The sequence below is a fragment of the Leucoraja erinacea genome, chromosome 7, assembly GCF_028641065.1.
Source record: "Leucoraja erinacea ecotype New England chromosome 7, Leri_hhj_1, whole genome shotgun sequence".
NCBI lineage: Eukaryota > Metazoa > Chordata > Chondrichthyes > Rajiformes > Rajidae > Leucoraja > Leucoraja erinaceus.
The window spans coordinates 3,462,923-3,487,394 of NC_073383.1; the positions used below are offsets into that span (position 1 = coordinate 3,462,923).

Below are 24,472 nucleotides of genomic sequence, written 5' to 3' on the forward strand. Positions count from 1 at the left end.
AGAAAGTTAGATTTAGCTCTTAGGGCTAAAGGAATCAAGAGATACGAGAAAAAGCAGGAATGGAGCACTGATTTTAGATCATATTGAATGGCAGTGCTGACTCGAAGGGCCGAATGACCTACTCCCGCACCTATTTTTTTCCATGTTTCTAACTCAAATTTGAATAATTCAGCACCAAATTAGGTGAATTGCTCCAATTCAAGTAATAATAGTTTCTCAATATTGGATTGCAAGTGCCAACTTGAGCTAAGTAAAAGCAAATGGAGTGAAGTTGTTCAATAATGATCCAGCTGAGGGAAGCTCATGCAAAGAGATTACATCTGGTATTTCTAGAATCAAATCCTTCACCATGCAGGGTATATGTCTGCTAGAATGACCTGTTCAGAATGTCATGGTTGGTTTTGTTTTTACAGACATATGTACGAGATATTTACCCATTTCGGCGATCAGTATCCCCACAGTTGAACCTTGTCAACATGCTTCCAGCCAAAGGACAAGAACTAATCCAAAAACAGGTAAGTAAGAGAATGAGGAGAAATGTTATTTAGAATCATTGCAAAGTTATTTTTACTCATCTTTATCCTCCAGTCCCATGTTCATTGATGTTGTCCTTTTTGAATATATTTGCACAAAATATTTAATTATGGAGAATATGCCGAACAGATTACAAGGTAATGTTTTATTCATGCAAATACATCACTTCATTTCTCAGATTAGTTGAAGGTGTCCTAAAGCTTAAATTTGTGGGCCGAAGGGACTGTTTTTTTCCAGAGGGCTAGTATGGACATTGTGGGCCAAATTGATTCTTGGGCTGGCAGCTCAGTTACTCGGGCCTGGTGAGCTGGCAGCTCATTCACTCAGGCCTGGTGGGCTGGCAGCTCAGTCACTCAAGGCTGGTGGGCTGGCTGCTCAGTCACTCTGGGCTGGTGAGCTGGCAGCTCAGTCACGGTTATTCCTTGAAATCCCATTTCAAGCAGAGTGCAGGCCAACAAATTCAATTTCATAACATTTCAAGTAGACTACAGGCCACCAAATTCAATTTCATAGCATTTCAAGCCGAGTGCAGACCACCAAATCCAATTTCATAGCCTTTCAAGCAGAGTGCAGGCCAGCAAATTGCCAAACAATTCATTGCATTGTCATTAAGGGTTAACAAATCATTTATTGCAAGTATATTGCAGACTCACATTTCAGTTGATTCACAGCTTAGAATCACAGTTGTGGACTCTCCCTCGTGATCTTCCAGAGTGACTGACTCGCATCCAGGCATCCGGGGTTTATAGTCCTGCCCCCCTTGGAAGGGGCTTTACCTTCATTGTGGTGATTGACAGGCGAGAGGACCAATCAGCCGATCTCAAGATTTTTAAACACTCATAACTTTTTTATTTTTCATCGATCGGAAAAACCCTCGTTGCTGCCTCAGCGGAGGACTGTGAATAAGATGGCCAAAAATCATGGCGATATATGGTAGTGTTTTTTTTCTAAAATCAATATACAGTGCAGACAGGAAGTGGTCAAGATGATACTTTTAGTTCTATAGATGTTGACTCTGAGTGAAGGCTGTTTATGAATCAGAAAATAAATAAGATTAAAATGCCAATTTGCCAGGCAACTTTTTTCCAATGTGTGCCTTTATAGTTTCCATCAGGAAACATACTTTACCTACACATTTAGTAAAGATGACCATTGTTAGCCCTGGGTGAATTTTTTTTTCTTGCCACAATACTCAGTCCAGATTATTGATCTACTAAAGATACCATGAAAGAGAAGATTTACTTATGTTGAAGGTACATGAAAAATTTCAAGTAAAAGATAAATTACATTAATTGAACAAAAAGTTGAGTGAACAGTTGTACAGGGTCTCGGTGAGACCACACCTGGAGTATTGCGTACAGTTTTGGTCTCCAAATCTGAGGAAGGACATTATTGCCAAAGAGGGAGTGCAGAGAAGGTTCACCAGACTGATTCCTGGGATGTCAGGACTGTCTTATGAAGAAAGACTGGATAGACTTGGTTTACACTCTCTAGAATTTAGGAGATTGAGAGCGGATCTTATAGAAACTTACAAAATTCTTAAGGGGTTGGACAGGCTAGATGCAGGAAGATTGTTCCCGATGTTGGGGAAGTCCAGGACAAGGGGTCACAGCTTAAGGATAAGGGGGAAATCCTTTAAAACCGAGATGAGAAAAACTTTTTTCACACAGAGAGTGGTGAATCTCTGGAACTCTCTGCCACAGAGGGTAGTTGAGTCCAGTTCATTGGCTATATTTAAGAGGAAGTTAGATGTGGCCCTTGTGGCTAAGGGGATCAGAGGGTATGGAGAGAAGGCAGGTATGGGATACTGAATTGGATGATCAGCCATGATTATATTGAATGGCGGTGCAGGCTCGAAGAGTCGAATGGCCTACTCCTGCACCTAATTTCTATGTTTCTATGAAATCTGTTCGTGTGGAAAATATCTGATTTGGTTATGTTCAATTAAGCAGTAAGTATCCCGATAAGAGGCATAAACCCAGGATTAGTAGAGGGAGTGTTTACATACAATTGTAGATTATTTTTCATGCAGGTTGTAATTTGAAATGTTATGATCTCCCAGGATCTAGCAATGTGCCAAGCTCATTATCATATTTAAAGGTTCCCAAATCAGTACTGAAAAATCACCAGCAACTATTAAGTGTTATTAAAATGTCAAATAAAATCTTGCAGATAGTCATAGTGACACAGTGTGCAAACAGGCCCTTCAGCTCAATGCCCACACCGGCCAACATGTCCCAGCTACATTAGTCCCACCTGCCCGCATTTGGTCCATATCCCTCCAAACCTGTCCTGTCCATGTACCCGTCTAACTTTTTCTTAAATGTTGGGATAGTCCCAGCCTCAACTACCTCCTCTGACAACTTGTTCCATACACCCACCTCCCTTTGTGTAAAAAAGTTGCCCCTCAGATTCCTATTAAATCTTTCCCCCTTCATGTTAAACCTACTCTGGGCAAGAGACTCTGTGCATCTACCATGTCTATTCCTCTCATGATTTTAACACAGCTCACTAAGATCACCCCTCATCCTCCTACACTCCAAGGAATAGAGTCCCAACTTACTCAAACTCTCCATATAGCTCAGACCCTGGCAACATTCTTGTAAATCTTCTTTGTACCCTTTCCAGCTTGACAACATATTTTCTATAGCATGGTGCCCAGAACTGAGCACAATACGCTAAATGCGGCCTCACCAACTCCCTGTACAACTGAATTTGGCCAATTGTGCCAAACAACTTTTTGACCACCCTATCTACCTGGGACTCCTTCAAACAACCATGCACCTGCACTCCTAGACTCATCTGCTCTACCATACTCCTCAGAGCCCTACCGTTCACTGTGTAGGTCCTGCCGATGTTACACTTCCCAAAATGCAACACCTCACATTTCCCCGTATTAAATTCCATCTACCATTCCTCAGCCCACCTGGCCAATCGATCAAGATCCTGCTGCAATTTTTCACAGCCATCTTCACTATCTGTAAAACCACCCACTTTTGTATCGTCTGCAAACTTGCTAATCTTGTTCTCATCCAAATCATTGGTAAACAGTAAGGAGCCCAGCACCGAACTTTGAGGCTCACCACGATTCACAGGCCTCCAGTCCGAGAAGCAACCTTCCACCATCAATCACCCTTTACTTCCTTCCATGAAACCAATTTTGGATCCATTCAGCTATCTTTCCTTAGATCCCATGCGATCTAACCTTCCAGAGCAGCCGACCATGTTGAATGCTTTGCTGAAAATCTGAATGACAAACAGAAAATTTGAGAAGTAATCAGAAGGACAGGCAGCACTAATGGAGAGAAAGAGTTTAAAATGTCATGTTGATGACTTTCATTAGGAAGTTCAGGGAGGTTTTCCTTGATTGAAAAGGATGTATTTATAAACCTACCAACAGGCCTTCTTTCAATTCTCATAACACTGCATATGTCATTTGGAAATTTAAAGTGTTAGAGTATAGTGGGGGGTTTGGACAGCCACCAGCTAATTTTAAAGCACGTTTTTGAATTGTCACTTTGCTCCACAGTTATCGATGTACTCAAAACAGCAACAGTTGTGTCCTTGTGAGACAACTTTTGGAGGAATATTAGCATAAAATGTTCTTAAGGGGTGGCTTTTGGTGCTTTATGACCTGTTTACTGGATCCAAAAGTTCAGTTGCTGAGTCTGAATATTGAAGTGAAATCAAGGTTTGAAGGTCAGTTTATTGTCATATGTACCAATGAAGGTACAGTGAAACTAGAGTCACCATACAGCCATACTAAGTGAAAAGCAGCAAGACACTCAACCACATTAAATAGAAGTTAACATAAACATCCATCACAGTGGATTGCACATTCCTCACTGTAATGGAAGGCAATAAACTTCAATCTTCTTCCTCTTTGTTTGGGCAGTCAAACCATCTGCAGTCGGGGCCATCAAAGCCCCCACAGCCGAGGATCGAAGCATCCTTCGGGGTGATCGAAACTCCCGAATTGGCCAAATTTTACCAGAGACTGCGTGCTTCACAATGTTAAAATCCACAGGCCCCGCCGTTGGAGCTTCGATCCCCGGCAAAGGGATCGCAAGCTCCGCGATGTTAAAGTCCCGCAGACTCCCAGGGCTTGAGCGCCCGTCGGTCGTCAGGAAAGACCGTCAACTCCACAATGTTAGATCGCAGTGAGGACGGAGATACGATACAGAAAAAAATCACATCTCTGTCGAGGTAAGAGACTGGAAAAAAAAGTTTCCACCAACCCCACCCCCCACATAAAACAAACCAGGGAACACTAAAACATACTTTTTAATACATACTTAAAATAACAAAAACAGAAGAAAGGACAAAAAGACTGTTGGTGAGGCAGCCATTGTTGGTGGAAAATATGAAAAAAGCACAGACACAATGATTCCCTTATTTGCTGTAGCCATCAAGCCTCATGACATTTTAAAAGAAAAATACTATATTACTTTAGTTTAGAGATGCAGCACGGAAACAGGCCCTTTGGCCCACTGAGTCCGCACCGACAAGTGATCCCTGCACATCAACACAATCCTAAACACACGAGGGACAATTTTGCATTGATACCAAGCCAATTAACCTACTAGCCTGTACGTCTTTGGAGTGTGGGAAGAAACCGAAGATCTCGGAGAAAACCCACGCAGGTCAGGGGGAAAATGTACAAACCCATAGTCAGGATGGAACCTGGGTCTCTGGTGCTATAAGGCAGTAGCTAGCTACTATTAGCATACAGTTTTTAAAACTGTATTTTTCTTTATGAAAATAACATTGACATAATTTTTAAATAGGTGTTTACACGGAAACTAGAGGAGCTTGGACGAGTGATGTTTCTGATGTCCCTTACTCAACACATGCCTGCAGTACACAAACAATCCCACGTTTCTTTGCTTCAAGAGGATCTCCTCAGATTGCCATCATTCCCTCGCAATGCGGTTGACGCAGAATTTTCCTTGTTTGCTGATCATCAAGGTAAAATTGTTCTTCATGAAATGTAAATGATTTAAACTCCATTTTCAAGCAACTTTTTTTTTTACTTAAAGTTTTATTGATTTTTAAGAGTTATATACAAAACAGTGCAACACCATCACCATAAATAAAACAAAATAAGAAAAACAGCAATCAAAATAAAAAAAATAAGTAGATAGGGGGGAGGGGCAAACAAAGAAGTAAATAAATAGAAAAATAGGAATAAAACCATGTGGTTCACTTACCAAATTAAAAAAAAAAAAATTACATTGATTAGTTATCTGGAGGTAATTCAATATTCATACAAACATACCATCTAGTTCTATATAACACAATCTTCCCATACCTAGCTCGCCATTTATCTAATTGGTGTCATGGCTCAAATAAACGGTCCATTTTTCCCAGATCTTCTCAAATGAATTCTTCTTGACTCTCAAGGAATATGTCAGTTTCTCCATATTAAAGATGTCTCGCACAATTTCTAACCACTGTTCCTGTTTTGGACTGTTTTCATTGAGCCACTGCCTGGTAATAGCCTTCTTACTTGCTGCAAGCAAAACTTTAATCAAATATGTATCTTCTATTTTTACAATACCTTTTTCAAGCAACTTGCCCATTGTCCAATCTCTTTATAGGTTTCAGAAAACCAAAATGGCCATCATTGGGGCTAATGTAATGAATTTCAGAACTGATGTAAACTCATAACGGTTTTATTAACAATTAGATTCTTGGAATTATTTTTTATTAAATTAAATTGAATAGTATTCAATTTTTGTGCACATTCATATGGATAAAGTAATTTCTTCCATATATTCAAATAATGCGGATGTTTGAAATAAACAGACATCTTCGTGATTGTTATCTGCATGTCAACAGCATCAAGTTCATAGGGATACATATGCCTGATAATCTGTGCTGGGCCCAGCACATTGATGCGTGAAAAGAAAGCTTGCCAACACATCTTCTTCCTCAGTTCTTTGAGGAAATTTGGCACGTTGCCATTGGAGAACATGATGACTGGTTGCATCACAGGGTGCTTTGCTAATTTGAATGCTCAAGAACAAAGGAGGCTACAGAAAGTGGTGGACATTGCCAGGTTCATCATGGGTATTGATCTCCTCAAGAAGGCAGCTAATATCATCAAAGACCCACACCACCCTGGTCACACTCTATTCTCACTGCTACCATCAGTAAGAGGTACAGGAGCCTGAGAACCGTCATCTCCAGGTTCAAGAATAGCTGCTTCCAGAAGCTTTAACTCTCCTGCGTGACCATAACCACAATCCTAACTCAGCTCTGACTTACTACGAACCTTGCACTGCAATGGATACACAACATATTTCAGCTTAAACCATCATAGTTTGGTTTACCTAGAATGTCTGATCATTTATTGTAAATGTATTTGTTATGTTTTGCATTCAATGTGCCTGTAAAGCTGCAGCTTGTCAGAATTAAATTAAGGGACAGAAGTTTAAAGGTAATATGAGGGGGAAGCTTAAACCAGAGATGGTGGCGGTGTGGTTTACCTAGAATGTGGAGGCAGGATCATTGGTATCATTTAAAAATAAATTGGATAGGCATATGGATGAGAATTTGTTATGTATGAGTGCAGGCATTCAATTTGTTGCCTGTAAGAGCTGCAGCTTGTCAGAATGTAATTGTTCCAATCCTGGTGCATTTGACAATTAAATACTCTTGAAATCTGTCATCCTTTTGTCAGGTAAAGAGCTATTTGGACTTGATACTCTTCATAAAAGCATGTGGATCAAACTATTGGAAGAGATGTTTTTGGGAATGCCGAGTGAATTTCCATGGGGAGATGAGATCATGCTTTTCCTAAATGTGTTTAATGGAGCTTTAATACTTCATCCAGAGGACAGTGCATTGCTTCGACAATATGCTGCTACAGCAATCAATACTGCAGTGCACTTCAACCATCTTTTTTCACTGAGCGGTTATCAGTGGATCCTTCCTTCCATGCTCCAAGTAAGTTTATTTCAACATCTAATCCGTTTTTATAAACTCTCCACTTTTGAATAGTAATAAATTAATAATGCGATCATTAAAAATTGACCCTGGAAGTATGTGGGAGGGACTAAATATGTTATTTGCTTAAAACATATTAAAGGTTGAAGGAAGGCAGAGTTTAATCAAATTACAAGTACAAATGTCCTCTAGTGAGAACATTAGTCATCAAATAATATGGATGTAAGGTAAGTGACTAACGAGTGAAATGGGAAGGAGAGCTTTTACATAATTAAAAACTAATTGCAATTCTTGAACTGTTATTCAGCATTAACTTTCAAAAAATAATTAGACATGTGTTTTAAAAGAGAATTTTCAGTTCTATGACTGTCAGTGGACAGAGCCAGTATTAAAAATGCTAACTAAAAATGCTGGAAATACTTAGCAAATACTTAGCATCTATAAAAGAGGAGCAACAAAAAACATTGCAGGTCAATGATCTTTCATCAATAGAGCCCAATGGTAGAGCCCAGTCTTGCAGTGACATCACCTTTGTGCTGTGTTGTGATGATTTGAATAACCGGGGTTGTGATGACTACCTGCATGCAGATATTGGGTTTGAATCCTGATTGATAAACGTTGTTGACTTGTGGGTGGTGAGAATTTGTCATTGGACAAATTAAGAAATAGAAATGAATTTATTATTGTATTTTATAATTTCAGTTCCTTAGACTTTATATCAGACATTCTTTATATCCTTAAGGGTCTGTCCCACTTAGGCAATGTTTTAGGCGACTGTCATAGTCATAGCAGGTTGCTGAAAAACCAGCGACTGGATGCTCCTGCGACAATGTCTATGACAAGCTACAACAACCTACCACCTAGTCAACGTCAAGCTACCGACAACCGGCGACCCATTAGGACGTCCACCTTTGACAACGTACGACCATGCAGGCGACAACCGAAGTCAACCTACGTCCGCCCGCAACAAGCTACGACCCTGTCGGCACCAACTGTGTCGCCGGTACCTGTCGCCGGTTGACATAGGTAGTCGCCAATGGAATTCACTAAAGTCAGCACCGGCGACAACCTACGACAGCACCTACATCAGGAGAATTCAAGCTACGCTCATTGGCGCCAACTCACTGTTGCCGACATTTTTTGAATATGTTGAAAATCCAGTGGCAACCAGAAAGACGTTACGAAGCTTTGGGCAACTGAGGAGACAACTCGCGACCATACAGGCGACACCCCGGTGACCATGTGGCAACAGCCTAGTTGCCTGTAGTCACCTAAAAAACAGCCGAAGTGGGACAGGCCCTTTAGTCTTTATATTAGACTTTATATCAGACATTGACTTCTTCAGTGCAAATTTTAAATCACAGTGGTTGTGAGAAATATTTGCTGTTTTAAAGCTGCTGATTATTTAAGAGTTGTGTTATGTGACTAACTGTTCTCTGGTCTGCAGCAATGTGTACAAGAAGTTCTAGAGCATCAGTCTGTGAAGAGCCCTTGAGTGAAAAGAATACCTGATTTTGAATTATTTGTGTCTCGTGTAAATGTTTGCACAGAGGTTTGGTTAGACGTTTCTGTAGGTTCAGTGAGCGGCGCAACTCACTGTTGCAGCGGCCCCTTCAGCCTGTCTGTCTTTTTTTTAATTTTTTGTCTAGTTAAATGTAGTTGTTCGTGTTTTTTAATACTGTTTTTAACTGTGTTTATGTGGGGGGCGGGAGGGGGAAGGGGGAAACTTTTAAAAATCTCTTCCATGCACGGGAGACCCGACCTTTTCCCTGTCGAGTCTCCTTTGTCGTTGGGGCCTAGCACCGTGGAGCGGCCTCCAGCTGGAACGACCTGGGGGCTCCAGTCGCGGAGCTGCGGACTACTCACCGTCGTGGGGCTGGCCGGCCTCGGAGCGTGGGGAGCGGTGGTGGCTCACTGCTGCGGCCCGACCCCGGAGCTCGGAAGCTCCAGCTGCAGCCGCAGGTCCGGTGGACTGGGACATTGGGAGCTCGCGGGTCCGGGTGAGAGACCGCTTTCCGGAGGTCCCGCAACGTGACTTCTCCAGCTTTAATGACCGCGGGAGATTTGAACGCCTGCAGGGAAATCCAACATTGTGACTTTTGGGCCTGGAGCGGGGCCGTTCCATGCCCAGCGCGGCCTAAATTGGCCATGGAACTTACCATCGCCCGCCTGGGGCTTCAACATCGAGAGAAATGGTGCAGGGGAGAGAAAAGACTTTGCCTTCCATCACAGTGAGGAGGAGATTCACTGTGATGGATGTTTGTCTAAATTGAATTTTGGGTGTGTGTCTTGTAGGAATTATCTCTGTTTGTATGGCTGTGGAAACTGAATTTCGTTTGAGCCTCTCTGAGGTTCAAATGACATGTAATAAATAAATAATAAAAATGTCAAAAGAGGAGACACATCCACCACTACCTCCACGATTTTACGTATTTGTGCCTCTTTCTTGCCAAGTCGTAGTGCCCCGGTTTCCTGCTGATTCTGATGTTACTCATGTTTCCATTTCCTCCACCAAAGCCTCCAGGGCAGAGTACTACAACCTTAACACCTATTCTCCCAAATTTGTGCAGCACTTCACTGTTTCCCTGGTTGGATTCACTAACTGCACAAACATTTACTACATCTCCATTTAACAGCAGTAGTGGAATTGACACGGGAGTCCAATGGCAGAGTTCACTCTTTTAACGATTGCTAATGCTATGCAAGAGAGTCATCTCTCCAATCTTCTTACCTCTGTCCTGAATAACCAAATCCCTATTTTGAGGCCCATGTTCCTTTGTTCCAGACACCCCAGCCAGTGGAAAAACCAAATTCACCTCCAACTTGACAAACCCTTTCAGGTTTTCCCATGAGATCATCCCTCATTCTTCCGAATTGAAGAAAGCATAGTCACATTCTGCTTTATCTCTCCTTGTATGACACGCCTGGCATCCTATGACTAAATGTGTTGAATCTTTGCTGCACTCCTTTTTTTGCAAGATTATAATTTCTTGGGTAGGGATATGATACCTGCGCACACTATTCTAGATGTAGTCTCAATATAGTATAGTGTTGATAATACATTGTAACATTTGCCTTTGCCTGGATCGGTGGTGCTGCCATGAAGTTGTATGTTTGTCTCTCTGTCACAGCAGAACACAAGTTATGTTAGGATTAGGAGCACCATGTTGGAGTTAGATTTTTCTGTATACTCCATGCAGTCCAATAATTGGTTCTCACAGAGGGTGATTTTGTTTCCCTCTTGGATGTGGACCAGGAGATTTTCAGTTGAGGCGAGCTGGAGGATCATAAGATGTTCATTTATCCCACAGATGGAAGCTCCTGAGATACAAGTCTAGCTTATTCTTGATGATGGAGCTCGCCCTATAGAAGACAGCATGGAATTATCGAGTTATCGCGTATCGAGTTACAGAAGTTTAGGGGTAATATGAGGGGGAACTTCTTTACTCAGAGAGTGGTAGCGGTGTGGAATGAGCTTCCAGTGGAAGTGGTGGAGGCAGGTTCATTGGTATCATTTAAAATAAATTGGATAGGCATATGGATGAGAAGGGAATGGAGGGTTATGGTATGAGTGCAGGCAGGTGGGACTAAGGGGTTGCACAGAGGTTTGGTTAGACGTTTCTGTAGGTTCAGTGAGCGGCGCAACTCACTGTTGCAGCGGCCTCTTCAGCCTGTGTCTTTTTTTAATTTTTTGTCTAGTTAACTGTAGTTGTTCGTGTTTTTTAATAATGTTTTTAACTGTGTTTATGTGGGGGGCGGGAGGGGGAAGGGGGAAACTTTTAAAAATCTCTTCCATGCACGGGAGAACCAACCTTTTCCCTGCCGAGTCTCCTTTGTCGTTGGGGCCTAGCACCGTGGAGCGGCCTCCAGCTGGAACGACCTGGGGGCTCCAGTCGCGGAGCTGCGGACTACTCACCGTCGTGGGGCTGGCCGGCCTCGGAGCGTGGGGAGCGGTGGTGGCTCACTGCTGCGGCCCGACCCCGGAGCTCGGAAGCTCCAGCTGCTGCTGCAGGTCCGGTGGACTGGGACATTGGGAGCTCGCGGGTCCGGGTGAGAGACTGCTTTCCGGAGGTCCCGCAACGCGACTTCTCCAGCCCATGTGGCGGGGTTGGAACGACCCGAAGCGGTGCCGTGCATCGCCCCACGCAGCTCTAATGGCCGCGGGACATTCGAACGCCTGCAGGGGGCTCCAACATTGTGACTTTTGGGCCTGGAGCGGGGCCGTACATCGCCCAGCGCGGCCTAAAATGGCCATGGAACTTACCATCGCCTGCCTGGGGCTTCAACATCGGGAGAAATGGTGCAGGGGAGAGAAAAGATTTTGCCTTCCATCACAGTGAGGAGGAGATTCACTGTGATGGATGTTTGTCTAAATTGAATTGTGTGTGTGTGTCTTGTAGGAATTATCTCTGTTTGTATGGCTGTGGAAACTGAGTTTCGTTTGAGCTGAGGTTCAAATGACATGTAATAAATAAATAATAAAAATGTCAAAAGAGGAGACACATCCACCACTACCTCCACGATTTTACGTATTTGTGCCTCTTTCTTGCCAAGTCGTAGGGCCCCGGTTTCCTGCTGATTCTGATGTTACTCATGTTTCCATTTCCTCCACCAAAGCCTCCAGGGCAGAGTACTACAACCTTAACACCTATTCTCCCAAAATTGTGCAGCACTTCACTGTTTCCCTGGTTGGATTCACTAACTGCACAAACATTTACTACATCTCCATTTAACAGCAGCAGTGGAATTGACACGGGAGTCCAATGGCAGAGTTCACTCTTTTAATGATTACTAATGCTATGCAAGAGAGCCATCTCTCCAATCTTCTTACCTCCGTCCTGAATAACCAAATCCCTATTTTGAAGCCCATGTTCCTTTGTTTCAGACACCCCAGCCAGTGGGAAAACCAAATTCACCTCCAACTTGACAAACCCTTTCAGGTTTTCCCATGAGATCATCCCTCATCCTTCCGAATTGAAGAAAGCATAGTCACATTCTGCTTTATCTCTCCTTGTATGACACACCTGACATCCTATGACTAAATGTGTTGAATCTTTGCTACACTCCTTTTCTTGCAAGATTATAATTTCTTGGGTAGGGATATGATACCTGCGCACACTATTCTAGATGTAGTCTCAATATAGTATAGTGTTGATAATACATTGTAACATTTGCCTTTGCCTGGATCGGTGGTGCTGCCATGAAGTTGTATGTTTATCTCTCTGTCACAGCAGAACGCAAGTTATGTTAGGATTAGGAGCACCATGTTGGAGTTAGATTTTTCTGTATACTCCATGCAGTCCAATAATTGGTTCTCACAGAGGGTGATTTTGTTTCCCTCTTGGATGTGGACCAGGAGATTTTCAGTTGAGGCGAGCTGGAGGATCACAAGATGTTCATTTATCTCACAGATGGAAGCTCCTGAGATACAAGCCTAGCTTATTCTTGATGATGGAGCTCATCCTATAGAAGACAGCATGGAATTATCGAGTTATGCAGCACGGAAAGTGGCCTTTTAGCCGTTAAGTTGCTAAGGCACTCTGGTTGCCTACCTGAGCTGGACTGACTGTTTGGCATGTACCCCTCTAACCGTTTCCAACTATGTACCTGTCTTAATGTATTTTCATTAAGGTCACCCTTCAGTGTTCTACATTCTAGGGGAAAAAAGCCACAGTCTACCAGTCTCAACTTTTACCTCAAGTCCTCCAGTCCCACTAATGTTCCCGTGAATTTTACTGTCATCGTCTGAATCGTGGCAGCATATTCTACTGGTGTTCCCTCTCCAAAGATGGTGTACTTGCCACATGTTCTTCAAATTGGCCACCTCATTTCTTCCTTATCTCACAGGTGATAAGGTTAATGGCAATGTTTCTGAGTTCCTGTGCGATGAAAGCATTCCGGAGTGCAGTTCTCTCACTGTTACCTCTGTCCATTTGTGTCCTGACATCCCAAACATATGTTGACAAGTAGAAGATGCAATTGTGTCGTGACTTTTAATATGGAATGGTCATTGCATACCTGTGCCATGTCAAGAGAGTTTTATTGTCATGTGTCCCAGATAGGAACCTGGATGTTAGACTCCTGTACCTTCTTCCCTATGGCAACGGGGAGATGAGTGTGTGACCAGGATGGTGTGGGTCTTTGATGATGGTGGCAGCCTTTTTGAGGCAGCGACTGCGATAGATCCCTTCGATGGTGGGGAGATCAGAGCCAGTGATGGACTGGGCAGTGGTCACAATTTTCTGCAGTCTTTTCCGGTCCTGGACGTTCAAGTTGCGATACCAGGCCACGATGCAGCCAGTCAGTATGCTCTCTACTGTGCACCTGTAGAAGTTCGAGTGAGTCCTCCTTGACATACCGACTCTCCATAATCTTCTCAGGAAGTAGAGGCGCTGATGTGCTTTCTTTATAATTGCATCAGTGTGCTGGGACCAGGAAAGATCTTCGGAAATATGCACGCCTAGGAATTTTTTATCCTTTCCACCATGAACGGGATTGTGGGTCCCTATCCTACCCCTTCCAAAGTTCCTTGGTTTTGCTGGTGGTGAGAGCCAGGTTGTTGTGCTGGCACCATTTGGTCAATCGGTCAATCTCACTTCTATACTCTGACTCATCACCATCAGTGATACGTCCCACAACAGTGGTGTTGTCGGCGAACTTGATGTCCGGCTACACAGTCATGAGTATAGAGTGTACCGCAGGGGACTGAGCACTCAGCCTTGAGGTTCTCCCATGCTGATTGGTATAGAGGATGACAAAATTCCACCAATATGGACAGACTGGTCTGTGGACGAGGAAGTCGAGGATCCAATTGCAGAGGGATGCGCAGAGACCAACATCCGTGAGCTTGGTAACCAGCTTGGAGGGGATGATAGCATTAAACGCCGAGCTGCAGTCTATGAACAACAGCCAGACGTACGAGTTTTTGTTGTCCAAGTGGTCCAGAGCGGAGTGGAGAGCCAGTGAGATCGCATCCACCGTTGACCTGTTGTGCCGGTAAGCGAACTGCAGTGGGTCGAGGTTCTTGTCTAGGTCAGAGTTGATATGCGCCATAATCAACCTCTCAAAGCACTTATTTATCACAGACATTAGTGCCACTGGTCGATAGTCATTGAGGCACGTCACCTTGCTCTTCTTGGGCACCGGTATTATTGATGCCCTTATATAGCAGGTTGGAATCTCAGAAATGAGAGGTTGAAAATGTCCGCAAAAATTCCAACCAGTTGGTCTGCACAGGTTTTGAGAACACGACTGGGTATACCATCAGGTCCAGGCGCTTTCCGAGGGATCACCCCTCTGAAGGATCTTCTGACGTCGGAACTCTGTGACTGTGACTGAAATACCATCACGGCGAATGGGGGCTCGGGAAGGCACATCAGTGTTCTCCCTATAAAAAACGTGCGTAGAACGCATTGAGTTCGTCAAGGAGTGATGCTTCACTGTCGTTTGAGCTGCCTCCTGATTTTGCCTTGTAGGAGGTGATGGCATTCAAGCCCTGCCCCAGTTGCCGAACATCCGTCTCATCCTCCAGCTTAGAGCAGAAGTCCCTTATGGCCTTTTTGACGGCCTTACCAAGGTCGTATCTGGACTTCTTGTAGACCTCTGCATCGCCAGACCTGAATGCCCGTGATCTGGTCTTCAGAACAATGCGGATCTCATCTCATAGCTTCCGGTTAGGAAACACTCTGAAGCTTTTTGTTGGGACCCAGTCCTCCACACATTTCCTTATGAAGTCAGTAACGACTGTGGCGTATTCATTCAGGTCCGTTGCCGAGTCCTTGAACATTTCCGAGTCTACAGACTCGAAGCAGACTACAGACACCTGGTGTTGTTCCTCTGCCTCCCCTGACCAGCGCTGTGCAGTCCTCACCTCTGGGGGTGCTCTCTTCAATGCTGCCTGTATGCAGGAAGATTCAAGATTCAAGAAATTTATTGCCATGTCAACAAGTTGATAGGAATGTGTTTTGGTTTGCTCTCAGACAGATACAATACAGTGCAATACAACCACCACATATACCACTAAATAATACAGACAATACCGTACGAAGGACAATATATACAGGAAGGACAGTACCCAGCAGCGTCATACTAAGCGTAAGTGCAAGTGCAAAAGAAAGTGCAAAGTGATTAGTGCAAATTCAAATATCTGATGGCTTGGAGGTAGGTGCTGTCTCTGAAGCGAGATGTTTTACTTTTAATGCTTCTATATCTCCTTCCTGATGGGAGGAGATGAAAGAGGTAATGTGCCGGGTGAAAGTGATCTGCTATGATTTTCCTGGCCTTTCTGGTGAGTCTTGTTGAGTAAAGTGATGTCACTGAGAGAAGTCTGCTGCAACCGATGATCTTAGAAGCTCGGCGCACTATTCTCTCCAGCCGAATCTTATCCTGCGAAGTTGTGTGGCCATACCAGACAAGCATAGAGAATGTGAGTATGCTTTCTATGGTAGACCTATAGAAGTGGGTCTAGCTACTAGATATTGTCGGATTTACAGAAGTGAGGGCGAGGGATAGAGCGATAGGCATCCTTGATGGTCGTGTAGCAATGTTCGAGGATGTTAGGTCCTCTGGTGCTGCGGGAGACATGTTGGTGGAAGTTAGGGAGAGATTTCTTCAGGTCGGCTTTGTTGAAATCCCTGCCAATGGTGGTAAATGCCTCGGGGTAGGCTGCCTGGTGCTTGTTGACCACGGCGTGCAGCTCCCCCAGTGCCAGTGGATTTGTCTGAATGAGATGGGTGTCAGTGGTTATGGGGAGAAGGCAGGAGAATGTGGTTAGGAGGGAGAGAGATCAGCCATGATTTAATTGCGGTGTAGACTTGATGAGCCAAATGGCTTAATTCTGCTCCTATCCATTGAGATCTTGATCCATGGCAAGGGAGCCTCGCCAACAGTCTGTCCGGCCTTTCACCCTTTAAAAAAATGTTTAAAAGTATGTTTTTGGAGGTTTTTTAGTCTTTTTTATATGTGGGAGGTGGGGAGGGGAGAGGAAGGAGGAAACCATTTCACAGTCACTTCCTGGTCAGAAATGCATCTTATCTCCGAGTCACATCTTCGCCCCCCCTCGCGGCCAACCAACTGGATTGGCGCGGCCTTTCCCGCCCAATACCGGCCAGAGCTTCAGCAGCGGCGCAACATTGAGTTACCATTGCGGAGCGATGCCTTACCGGGAATTGTCGTATGGAGCGTTGGGCCAGCAGACTTGAACATCGTGGAGCTGTGGTTTGCGGAGCTTCCAGCCGCGGGCAGCGCTGACTGTAACATCGCGAAGTCCTGGGACCCTTTGCCGAGGGACACCAGTGTTGAATCTCGCTCCAGCTCGGCCTCTGGACTTCAGGAGCCGCGATCTCCGGTAGGAAGTAGCCGATTCGGAAACTCCAAGCCGCTGAGAGTGTTTTTCCATTCCGACGTCAGAGTTCCGATCATCCCGGCGAGAGGGTATGTAACATCGGGCCGTCCGTAGTAGCGACTGCGGGGGTTCAAAGGCCCCGACCATGGGTGAACAATGAGGAAGATGACTGAACTTTATTGCCTTCCCTCACAGTGGGAACGTTGATTTCGCTGTGCGGGGATGTTCATGTTAAACTCTATCATGTAATATGTTCTTTTTATTCATATGGCTGTTTGGCAACTCAAATCTCACTGTACCAATTGGTGCATGTGACAATAAATGTAACTTGAACTTGGAGACCAAGCTCTGCTGTATAGATACTGACAAGTACAAGGCTGCAAGGTGACTTGGATAGGCTGGGTGAGTGGGCAAATGCATGGCAGATGCAGTATAATGTGGATAAATGTGAGGTTATCCACTTTGGTGGCAAAAACAGGAAAGTAGACTATTATCTGAATGGTGGCCGATTAGGAAAAGGTGAGATGCAACGAGACCTGGGTGTCATGGTACACCAGTCATTGAAGGTAGGTATGCAGGTGCAGCAGGCAGTGAAGAAAGCGAATGGTATGTTAGCATTCATAGCAAAAGGATTTGAGTATAGGAGCAGGGAGGTTCTACTGCAGTTGTACAGGGTCTTGGTGAGACCACACCTGGAGTAATGCGTACAGTTTTGCTCTACTAATTTGAGAAAAGACATTCTTGCCATAGAGGGAGTACAGAGAAGGTTCACCAGACTGATTCCTGGGATGTCAGGACTTTCATATGAAGAAAGACTGGATAGACTCGGCTTGTACTAGCTAGAATTTAGAAGATTGAGGGAGGATCTTATAGAAACTTACAAAATTCTTAAGGGGTTGGACAGGCTAGATGCAGGAAGATTGTTCCCGATGTTGGGGAAGTCCAGAACAAGGGGTCACAGTTTAAGGATAAGGGGGAAATCTTTTAGGACCGAGATGAGAAAAACATTTTTCACACAGAGAGTGGTGAATCTCTGGAATTCTCTGCCACAGAAGGTAGTTGAAGCCAGTTTATAGGCTATATTTAAGAGGGAGTTAGATGTGGCCCTTGTGGCTGAAGGGATCAGGGGGTATGGAGAGAAGGCAGGTACAGGATGATCAGCCATGATCATATCGAATGGCGGTGCAGGCTCGAAGGGCCGAATGACCTACTCCTGCACCTAATTTCTATGTTTCTATGTTTACACACATATTGCATAGATGCTATTCCTACTGGCAAAAAGTCAGACACTCACCTATTCATCCACTATCCTTAAACCCTCTTGTCCTCAGCGTAGCCTATCATTCAATATTTTCTACACCGAAGATAGATACAAAATGCTGGAGTAAAGGGCCTGTCCCACTTGGGCGACATAATCCGCAAGTTCTGGCAAGTTTGCCCTCGATTCATACTCGCAGCATGGTCGACACGAGGTCGTAGGAAGTCTTTGTAACTCTCCTTCATGCTCGAGAGTGGTCTCCTCGTACTCGAGGCCTCAGTTAGGTTGTGGTGTTTTGCCCGCAAGTAAAAAAAGGTCGCCATGTAAAAAATCTTTACTTTTTTACTCGTAGGTTTAGTCGTAGTAGGTCGTAGTAGGTCGGCATGTTAGTCGTAGGTAATTGGGGGTAGTCGAAGTTAGACGTAGAAAGTCTTCATCATAGTCGAAGGGAGGTCGATGGAGATCGAAGGAGGTCGTCTTCACTCTCCACTGTTCGGTGTCCAATTTTCCCGAAGTTAGTCGTAGCTAGTCGAAGCTGGTCTTCAACATGTAATTTTTTTAAACTCTTCTAAACTCGCCAATTAGGTGGCCCAAGGGGGACAGCATGACAGGCAACATCTCTGGATCAAAGGAATATGTGACGTTTCGGGTCGAGACACTTCTATCCAGAGATGCTGTCTGCATCGCTGAGTTACTCCAGCATTTTGTGTTTATCCTCTGGGCCATGTGATTGCCGCTGAAAGGTTGGGGCAGATGACTGTGGATGGCTATGTTTTTTGGAAAGCTGTTGGTTAACTAATTGATCCAATATACTATGCAGGGCTATATTGCTACCAAGTAGAAGTGTGATGGCACACTTGTGATGTAACAAATAGCAACGCTATAAGGATCTGATTGTTTCTTTTGGTGATAATGGTTTGTTTCAAAATAAAAAACTGAAACAAATTGAGCTATCAATCTTGAATAGACGCAACCTAGCACCGAAGGAACGTATGTGCAGAGATCATGAAATGGCAAAGATTTTTTTTAATCACTGCCAGTCATGACCTTGAAGCAGCTCAACATTAACGGTAAACATTGGCAGCAAAATGATAATGGGAATAGAGTTCCTGGGAGTGCATATCTCTGAAGGTCTATCCTGGACAGCACATTGATGAAGACAGAAAGCCGATCAACTTCAATACTTCCTTAGAAGATTGAGGAGATTCGGCAGGTCAACAAATATTCTCTTGGACTTCTGCAGGTTTACAGTAGAGAGTATAGTGACTTGTTACATCATGACATATCAAACACCCAGGAATGAAGGAGATTACACTATGTGGAGAACATTGCCCAGTCCATCACGGGTACTGACCTCTCCTTCATTGATCTATACGAGGCGCTGTCCCAAAAATGTAGCCGACATCACAACGACTCACACTACCCTGGCCACACTCTCTTTTCATTCCTGCCATCAGGAAGAAGGCATTGGAGTCTGAAAACTGTAATGTCCAGATTCAGGAACCATCAGGCTATTGAACACTGAGAACTCCAATTAAACTATGAACGGCCTTGGTTGCAGTAGGGATTTCGGGCTTTGGGTTTTTTTTGCACTGTTGGGTTTTTTTTTAATTGAACTTTTTGTTGTTTTATTATATTATCTATTGAGTACTGTGTTTACAAACTCTAACCTTGTGTCAGCAAGGAGGTAGATGCAAAACCATAGTCAATAGACAATAGGTGCAGGAGGAGGCCATTCGGCCCTTCGAGCCAGCACCAATGTGATCATGGCTGATCATCCACAATGAGTACCCCGTTCCTGCCTTCTCCCCATGTCCCCTGGCTCAGCTATCTTTAAGAGCCCTATCTAGCTCTCTCTTGAAAGTATCCACAGAACCGGCCTCCACCGCCTTCCGAGGCAGAGAATTCCACAGACTCACAACTCTCCGTGTGAAAAAGTGTTTTCTTATCTCTGTTCTAAATGGGTTGCCCCTTATTCTTAAACTGTGGCCCCTGGTTCTGGACTCCGTTTGGTTCAGGAAGAGTGCCTATGCCAGTCCAGCAGCAAAAGATTTGTATGTGCATGGATATAACCATACAACCATATAACAATTACAGCACGGAAACAGGCCATCTCGACACTTCTAGTCCGTGCCGAACATGTATTCTCCCCTAGTCCCATACACCTGCATTCAGACCATAACCCTCCATACCTTTCCCGTCCATATAACTATCCAATTTATTTTTAAATGATAAAAACGAACCTGTCTCCACCACCTTCACTGGAAGCTCATTCCACACAGCTACCACTCTCTGAGTAAAGAAGTTCCCCCTCATGTTACCCCTAAACTTCTGTCCCTTAATTCTCAAGTCATGCCCCTTGTTTGAATCTTCCCTACTCTCAGTGGGAAAAGCTTATCCACGTCAACTCTGTCTATCTCATTTTCTTTGGAGACCTGAACACATTGCCTTGTAGCCACATTGTGGAGTTAAACTATTAAACAGTTCAACATGTCTTTGACCCAGAGTGTCTGTGCTGACCACGATGCCACTCCAAAGTAATCCCATCTGCCCACACATGGTCTATATCCCTCCATTCCCTACTTATTCATGTTCCTATCTAAATGTCTCTTAAACGTTGCTATTATATATGCTTCCACCATTTACCCAAGCAGTGTATTCTCAATACCTACCACTCACTTTGTTAAAAAAAACATGCCTTGTGAATGTCCATCAAACTTTTCTCCTTGCACCTCAAGCCGATGATCCACATAACTTGACATTTCCACCATGGGGGAAAAAGTCTGACAATCTACCCTATCTATAACTCTCGTAATTTTAGAAACTTCCATCACGTCGCTCGTCAACATCCGACGCTCTAGAGAAAACAATCCACATTTGTCCAAACATGCCTTATAGCTAATATGCAACATCTCACACTTGCTCGGATTAAACGCCATCTGCCATTTCTCCGCCCATTTCTGTATCTGATAAATGTCCTGCTTTCTACTTGACTGGATTACATTCCATTTGCCAATTCGCTGACCACATTTCCAACTGGGCTATATCCTGCTGAACTCTTTGATAAGCTTCCTCACTATCCACATCTCCACCAATTTTTATGTTGTCTGTAAACTTATCTCCTGCCTTCATCAACCTTTTTGGTTACATCTTCAAGAAGCTCAATCAGATTCGAAAGACATGATGTCCTCTAGTCCCTTGTCTATTTACATGCATGTATATCTTATCGCTCAGAATACTCTTGAGTAACTTTCCGACCACAGATGTTTGAGTCTCTTGTCTATAGTTCTCAGGCTTGTCCCAACTGCCCTTCTTGAATAAAGATGTAACATTTACCACCTTCCGGTCTTCCAGCACCTCATCCCTACTAAATGATGACTCATAAATCTCAGACAGGACACTTGCAATTTCTTCTCTAATTTCCCACGGTGTCCTCAGATATGTCTGATCAGGCCTGGGAGATTTTTTCTACCTTCATATTCGTTAGGACCTTCAGCATCTCCTTGGCCATAATACTGACTGCCCCAAGTTCCTCAGTCTTTGTTCACGGTAAAAAAACAGAGGAGAAATACTCATTGTGGACCTTGTCCATCCCAGAGTTGACAGCTTTGATTCCTGAGGGGACGTATTCTCTCTCCAGTTACCCTTTATCCCTTAATTTACTAGTTAAATCTCTTGGGATTATCCTTAATATTATCTGCCAGAGCTATCCCCGGGCCCCTTTTAGTCCTCCGAAAATCGTTCATAGTCTCAATGTTTGTCTTCACAAGTAACACGTTTCCTTGATCCTGTATATTTTCAGCTTGCATATCATGATGTTAATGCATTTTCCAGAAAAATTGAACTAAAGCACTATTCAAACTTAAGGATAGCTTTATTATTGTAAAGACTGTGTTAAGCATATATAAATCTATATTTTACAGAATTATTTATTAACCAAATATAATCTCTCATCACCATAGTCGCCAGTTCATTGAGCTCATTCCCTTCATTCCCATAGAAACTGAAGTGGCCCTATTTTGTTTTTTGTTGTCATTCTTTCTCCCCACATTCTCTCAACCTTACAGTATATAATTTTACTTTCTGGTTATTTTCACTCAGTTCCATCCATCCTGCTGAAAAGCAATCTGTTTCCTGCCTCTCAGTTTCATAACTGAGAGCAATTGTATTCAAAGATATCCTTCATGGGTGAGATTGATGTGCCCTGCTTAACCTTTATTTCATCAGATGTTTAAATTAGTCGACTTCATGGGTTAACGTTTTGAATGTCTTGGTTATATATCTTCAAAAATAAATTAGCCTACCCTGAAAACAATTATAAACCAAATGTTCTCTTTTGTATCTGTTTATCAGCCTTATGTCATTGAGAACACTACTAAATAAAGTACCGTACATCTTTTACTACAAATTCTAAATGTACATTTTCACCTCTGTATCAGAAGGTTATGGGTTTAGGTTTTCCTTTTATCACCTACACACGCATAGTATAGTATAGTGTATCAATGTAGTATTAAGTTTACTTGCTGCTGTTGGTGGGTGTAGGCTTTTGGATGAGATATTAAGCAAAAATACTTGTATGGATGACCAAGCAGGAACACCGAGAAGTGCCTTCTGTTTAATCACGATATTAGTCAGAACTAGCCTTTTCCAAGTTATTTCATGGATGTGTATAGGAAATGAAATACATTAATTGTAAAATTTGTAGTTGTATGACCTATTATTATTGTATAAATAATTAAAACCAAAATGAATTATTCATAGATCATGTGTAATATTTATTTTATATTTGCATTTAGACCATTGAAATTGTAACTTCCCTCCTGTTCTCCTTTTACAGGTCTATGCTGATTATGAAAGCAATCCTTTGCTACGCCAAGCAATTGAGTTTACATGTCGGCAGTTTTATATTTTGCATCGAAAGCCCTTTATCCTCCAGTTATTTGCTAGTGTGGCACCATTGCTGGAATTTTCGGTAAGTAAACCAAAATCGCTTCCATCTCTTTTTCCCTTCCCTGATTTAATATATTTCAAATCTGCTCGCAAATATTTTGACGGTAAAGTTCTACAAAATTAGATTTTTTGACACACTCAAAATATTGTCCCCTGTCAGAATAATAGTCATAAAGACATAGAATCATACAGTGTGGAAACAAGCCCTTCATTCCAACTTTGTCCTTCTTGCCTGCGCTTGACCCACATCCCTTTAAACCTGTCCCATCCATGTACTTGTCTCATTGCTTTTTAAAACATTGCAATAGTCCCTGCCTCAACTATCTCCTCCAGCAGTTTGCTCCATACACCCGCAACCCGTTGTATGAAAAAGTTACCTCGTAGATTCCTATAAAATCTTTCCCCCTTCACCTTATACCTATGCCCTCTGGTTTTCGATTTCCATACTCTGGGCAAGAAACTCTGTGTGTCTACCTGGTCTATTTCTCTCATAATTTTATGCACCTTGAGAAGATCACCCCTCATCCTTCTATGCTCCAGGGAATCGAGTTCCAGCCTGCTCAACCTCCCCATTTAGCTCTGACCTTCGAGTCCTGGTAAAGTTCTTGTAAATCTTCTCTGCCCCCTTTCTAACTTAACAACATCTTCCTCATAACATGGTGCTCATAACTGAACACAATATTCTATAACTGTGGCCCTACCAACGTCTTATTATAAGCGCAACATGACCTCCCAACTTCTACACTAAATACTCTGACTGATGAAGGCCAAGATGCCAAAAGGCTTTTTGAGCACAACATCTACCTGTGAGCCTACCTTCAAGGAACTATGTACCTGCACTCCTATATCCCTCTCCTCTGCAACACTTCCCAGAGCCCTAACATTCACTGTGTAGGTCCTAACCATTGTTAGACTTTCCAAAATGCAACATTTGTGAGACCACACCTGGAGTATTGTGTGCAGTTTTGGTCCCCTAGTTTGAGGAAGGACATTGTTGCTATTGAAGGAGTGCAGCGTAGGTTCACAAGGTTAATTAATTCCCGGGATGGCAGGAATGTCCTATGCTGAGAGAATGGAGCGGCTGGGCATGTATACTCTTGAATTTAGAAGGATAAGAGGGGATCTTATCGAAACAAATAAGATTATTAAGGGTTTGGACACGCTAGAGGCAGGAACCATGTTACCGATGTTGGGGGAGTCCAGAACCAGGGGCCGCAGTTTAAGAATAAGGGGTAAGCCATTTAGAACGGAGATGAGGAAACACTTTTTCACACAAAGAGCTGTGAGGTTCTCTGGATACTTTCAAGAGAGAACTAGATAGGGCTCTTGAAGATAGTCAGGGGATATGGGGAGAAGGCAGGAATGGGTTACTGATTGTGGATGCTCAGCCATGATCACATTGAATGGCAGTGCTGGCTTGAAGGGCCGAATGACCT

At 43.4% G+C, this 24,472-nt stretch overlaps 1 protein-coding gene across 1 annotated transcript in view; it reads left to right on the top strand.

Moving 5' to 3' along the window:
• The window catches only part of LOC129698575 (protein unc-80 homolog), a 319,625-nt gene that overhangs the window by 221,547 nt on the left and 73,606 nt on the right, over nucleotides 1–24,472 (top strand). Inside the window, exons 43-46 of the mRNA XM_055637663.1 lie at nucleotides 414–515; nucleotides 5,322–5,502; nucleotides 7,220–7,485; nucleotides 22,924–23,058. Coding sequence (XP_055493638.1) covers nucleotides 414–515; nucleotides 5,322–5,502; nucleotides 7,220–7,485; nucleotides 22,924–23,058 — 684 coding nt within the window. The remainder of the gene's footprint in view (nucleotides 1–413; nucleotides 516–5,321; nucleotides 5,503–7,219; nucleotides 7,486–22,923; nucleotides 23,059–24,472) is intronic.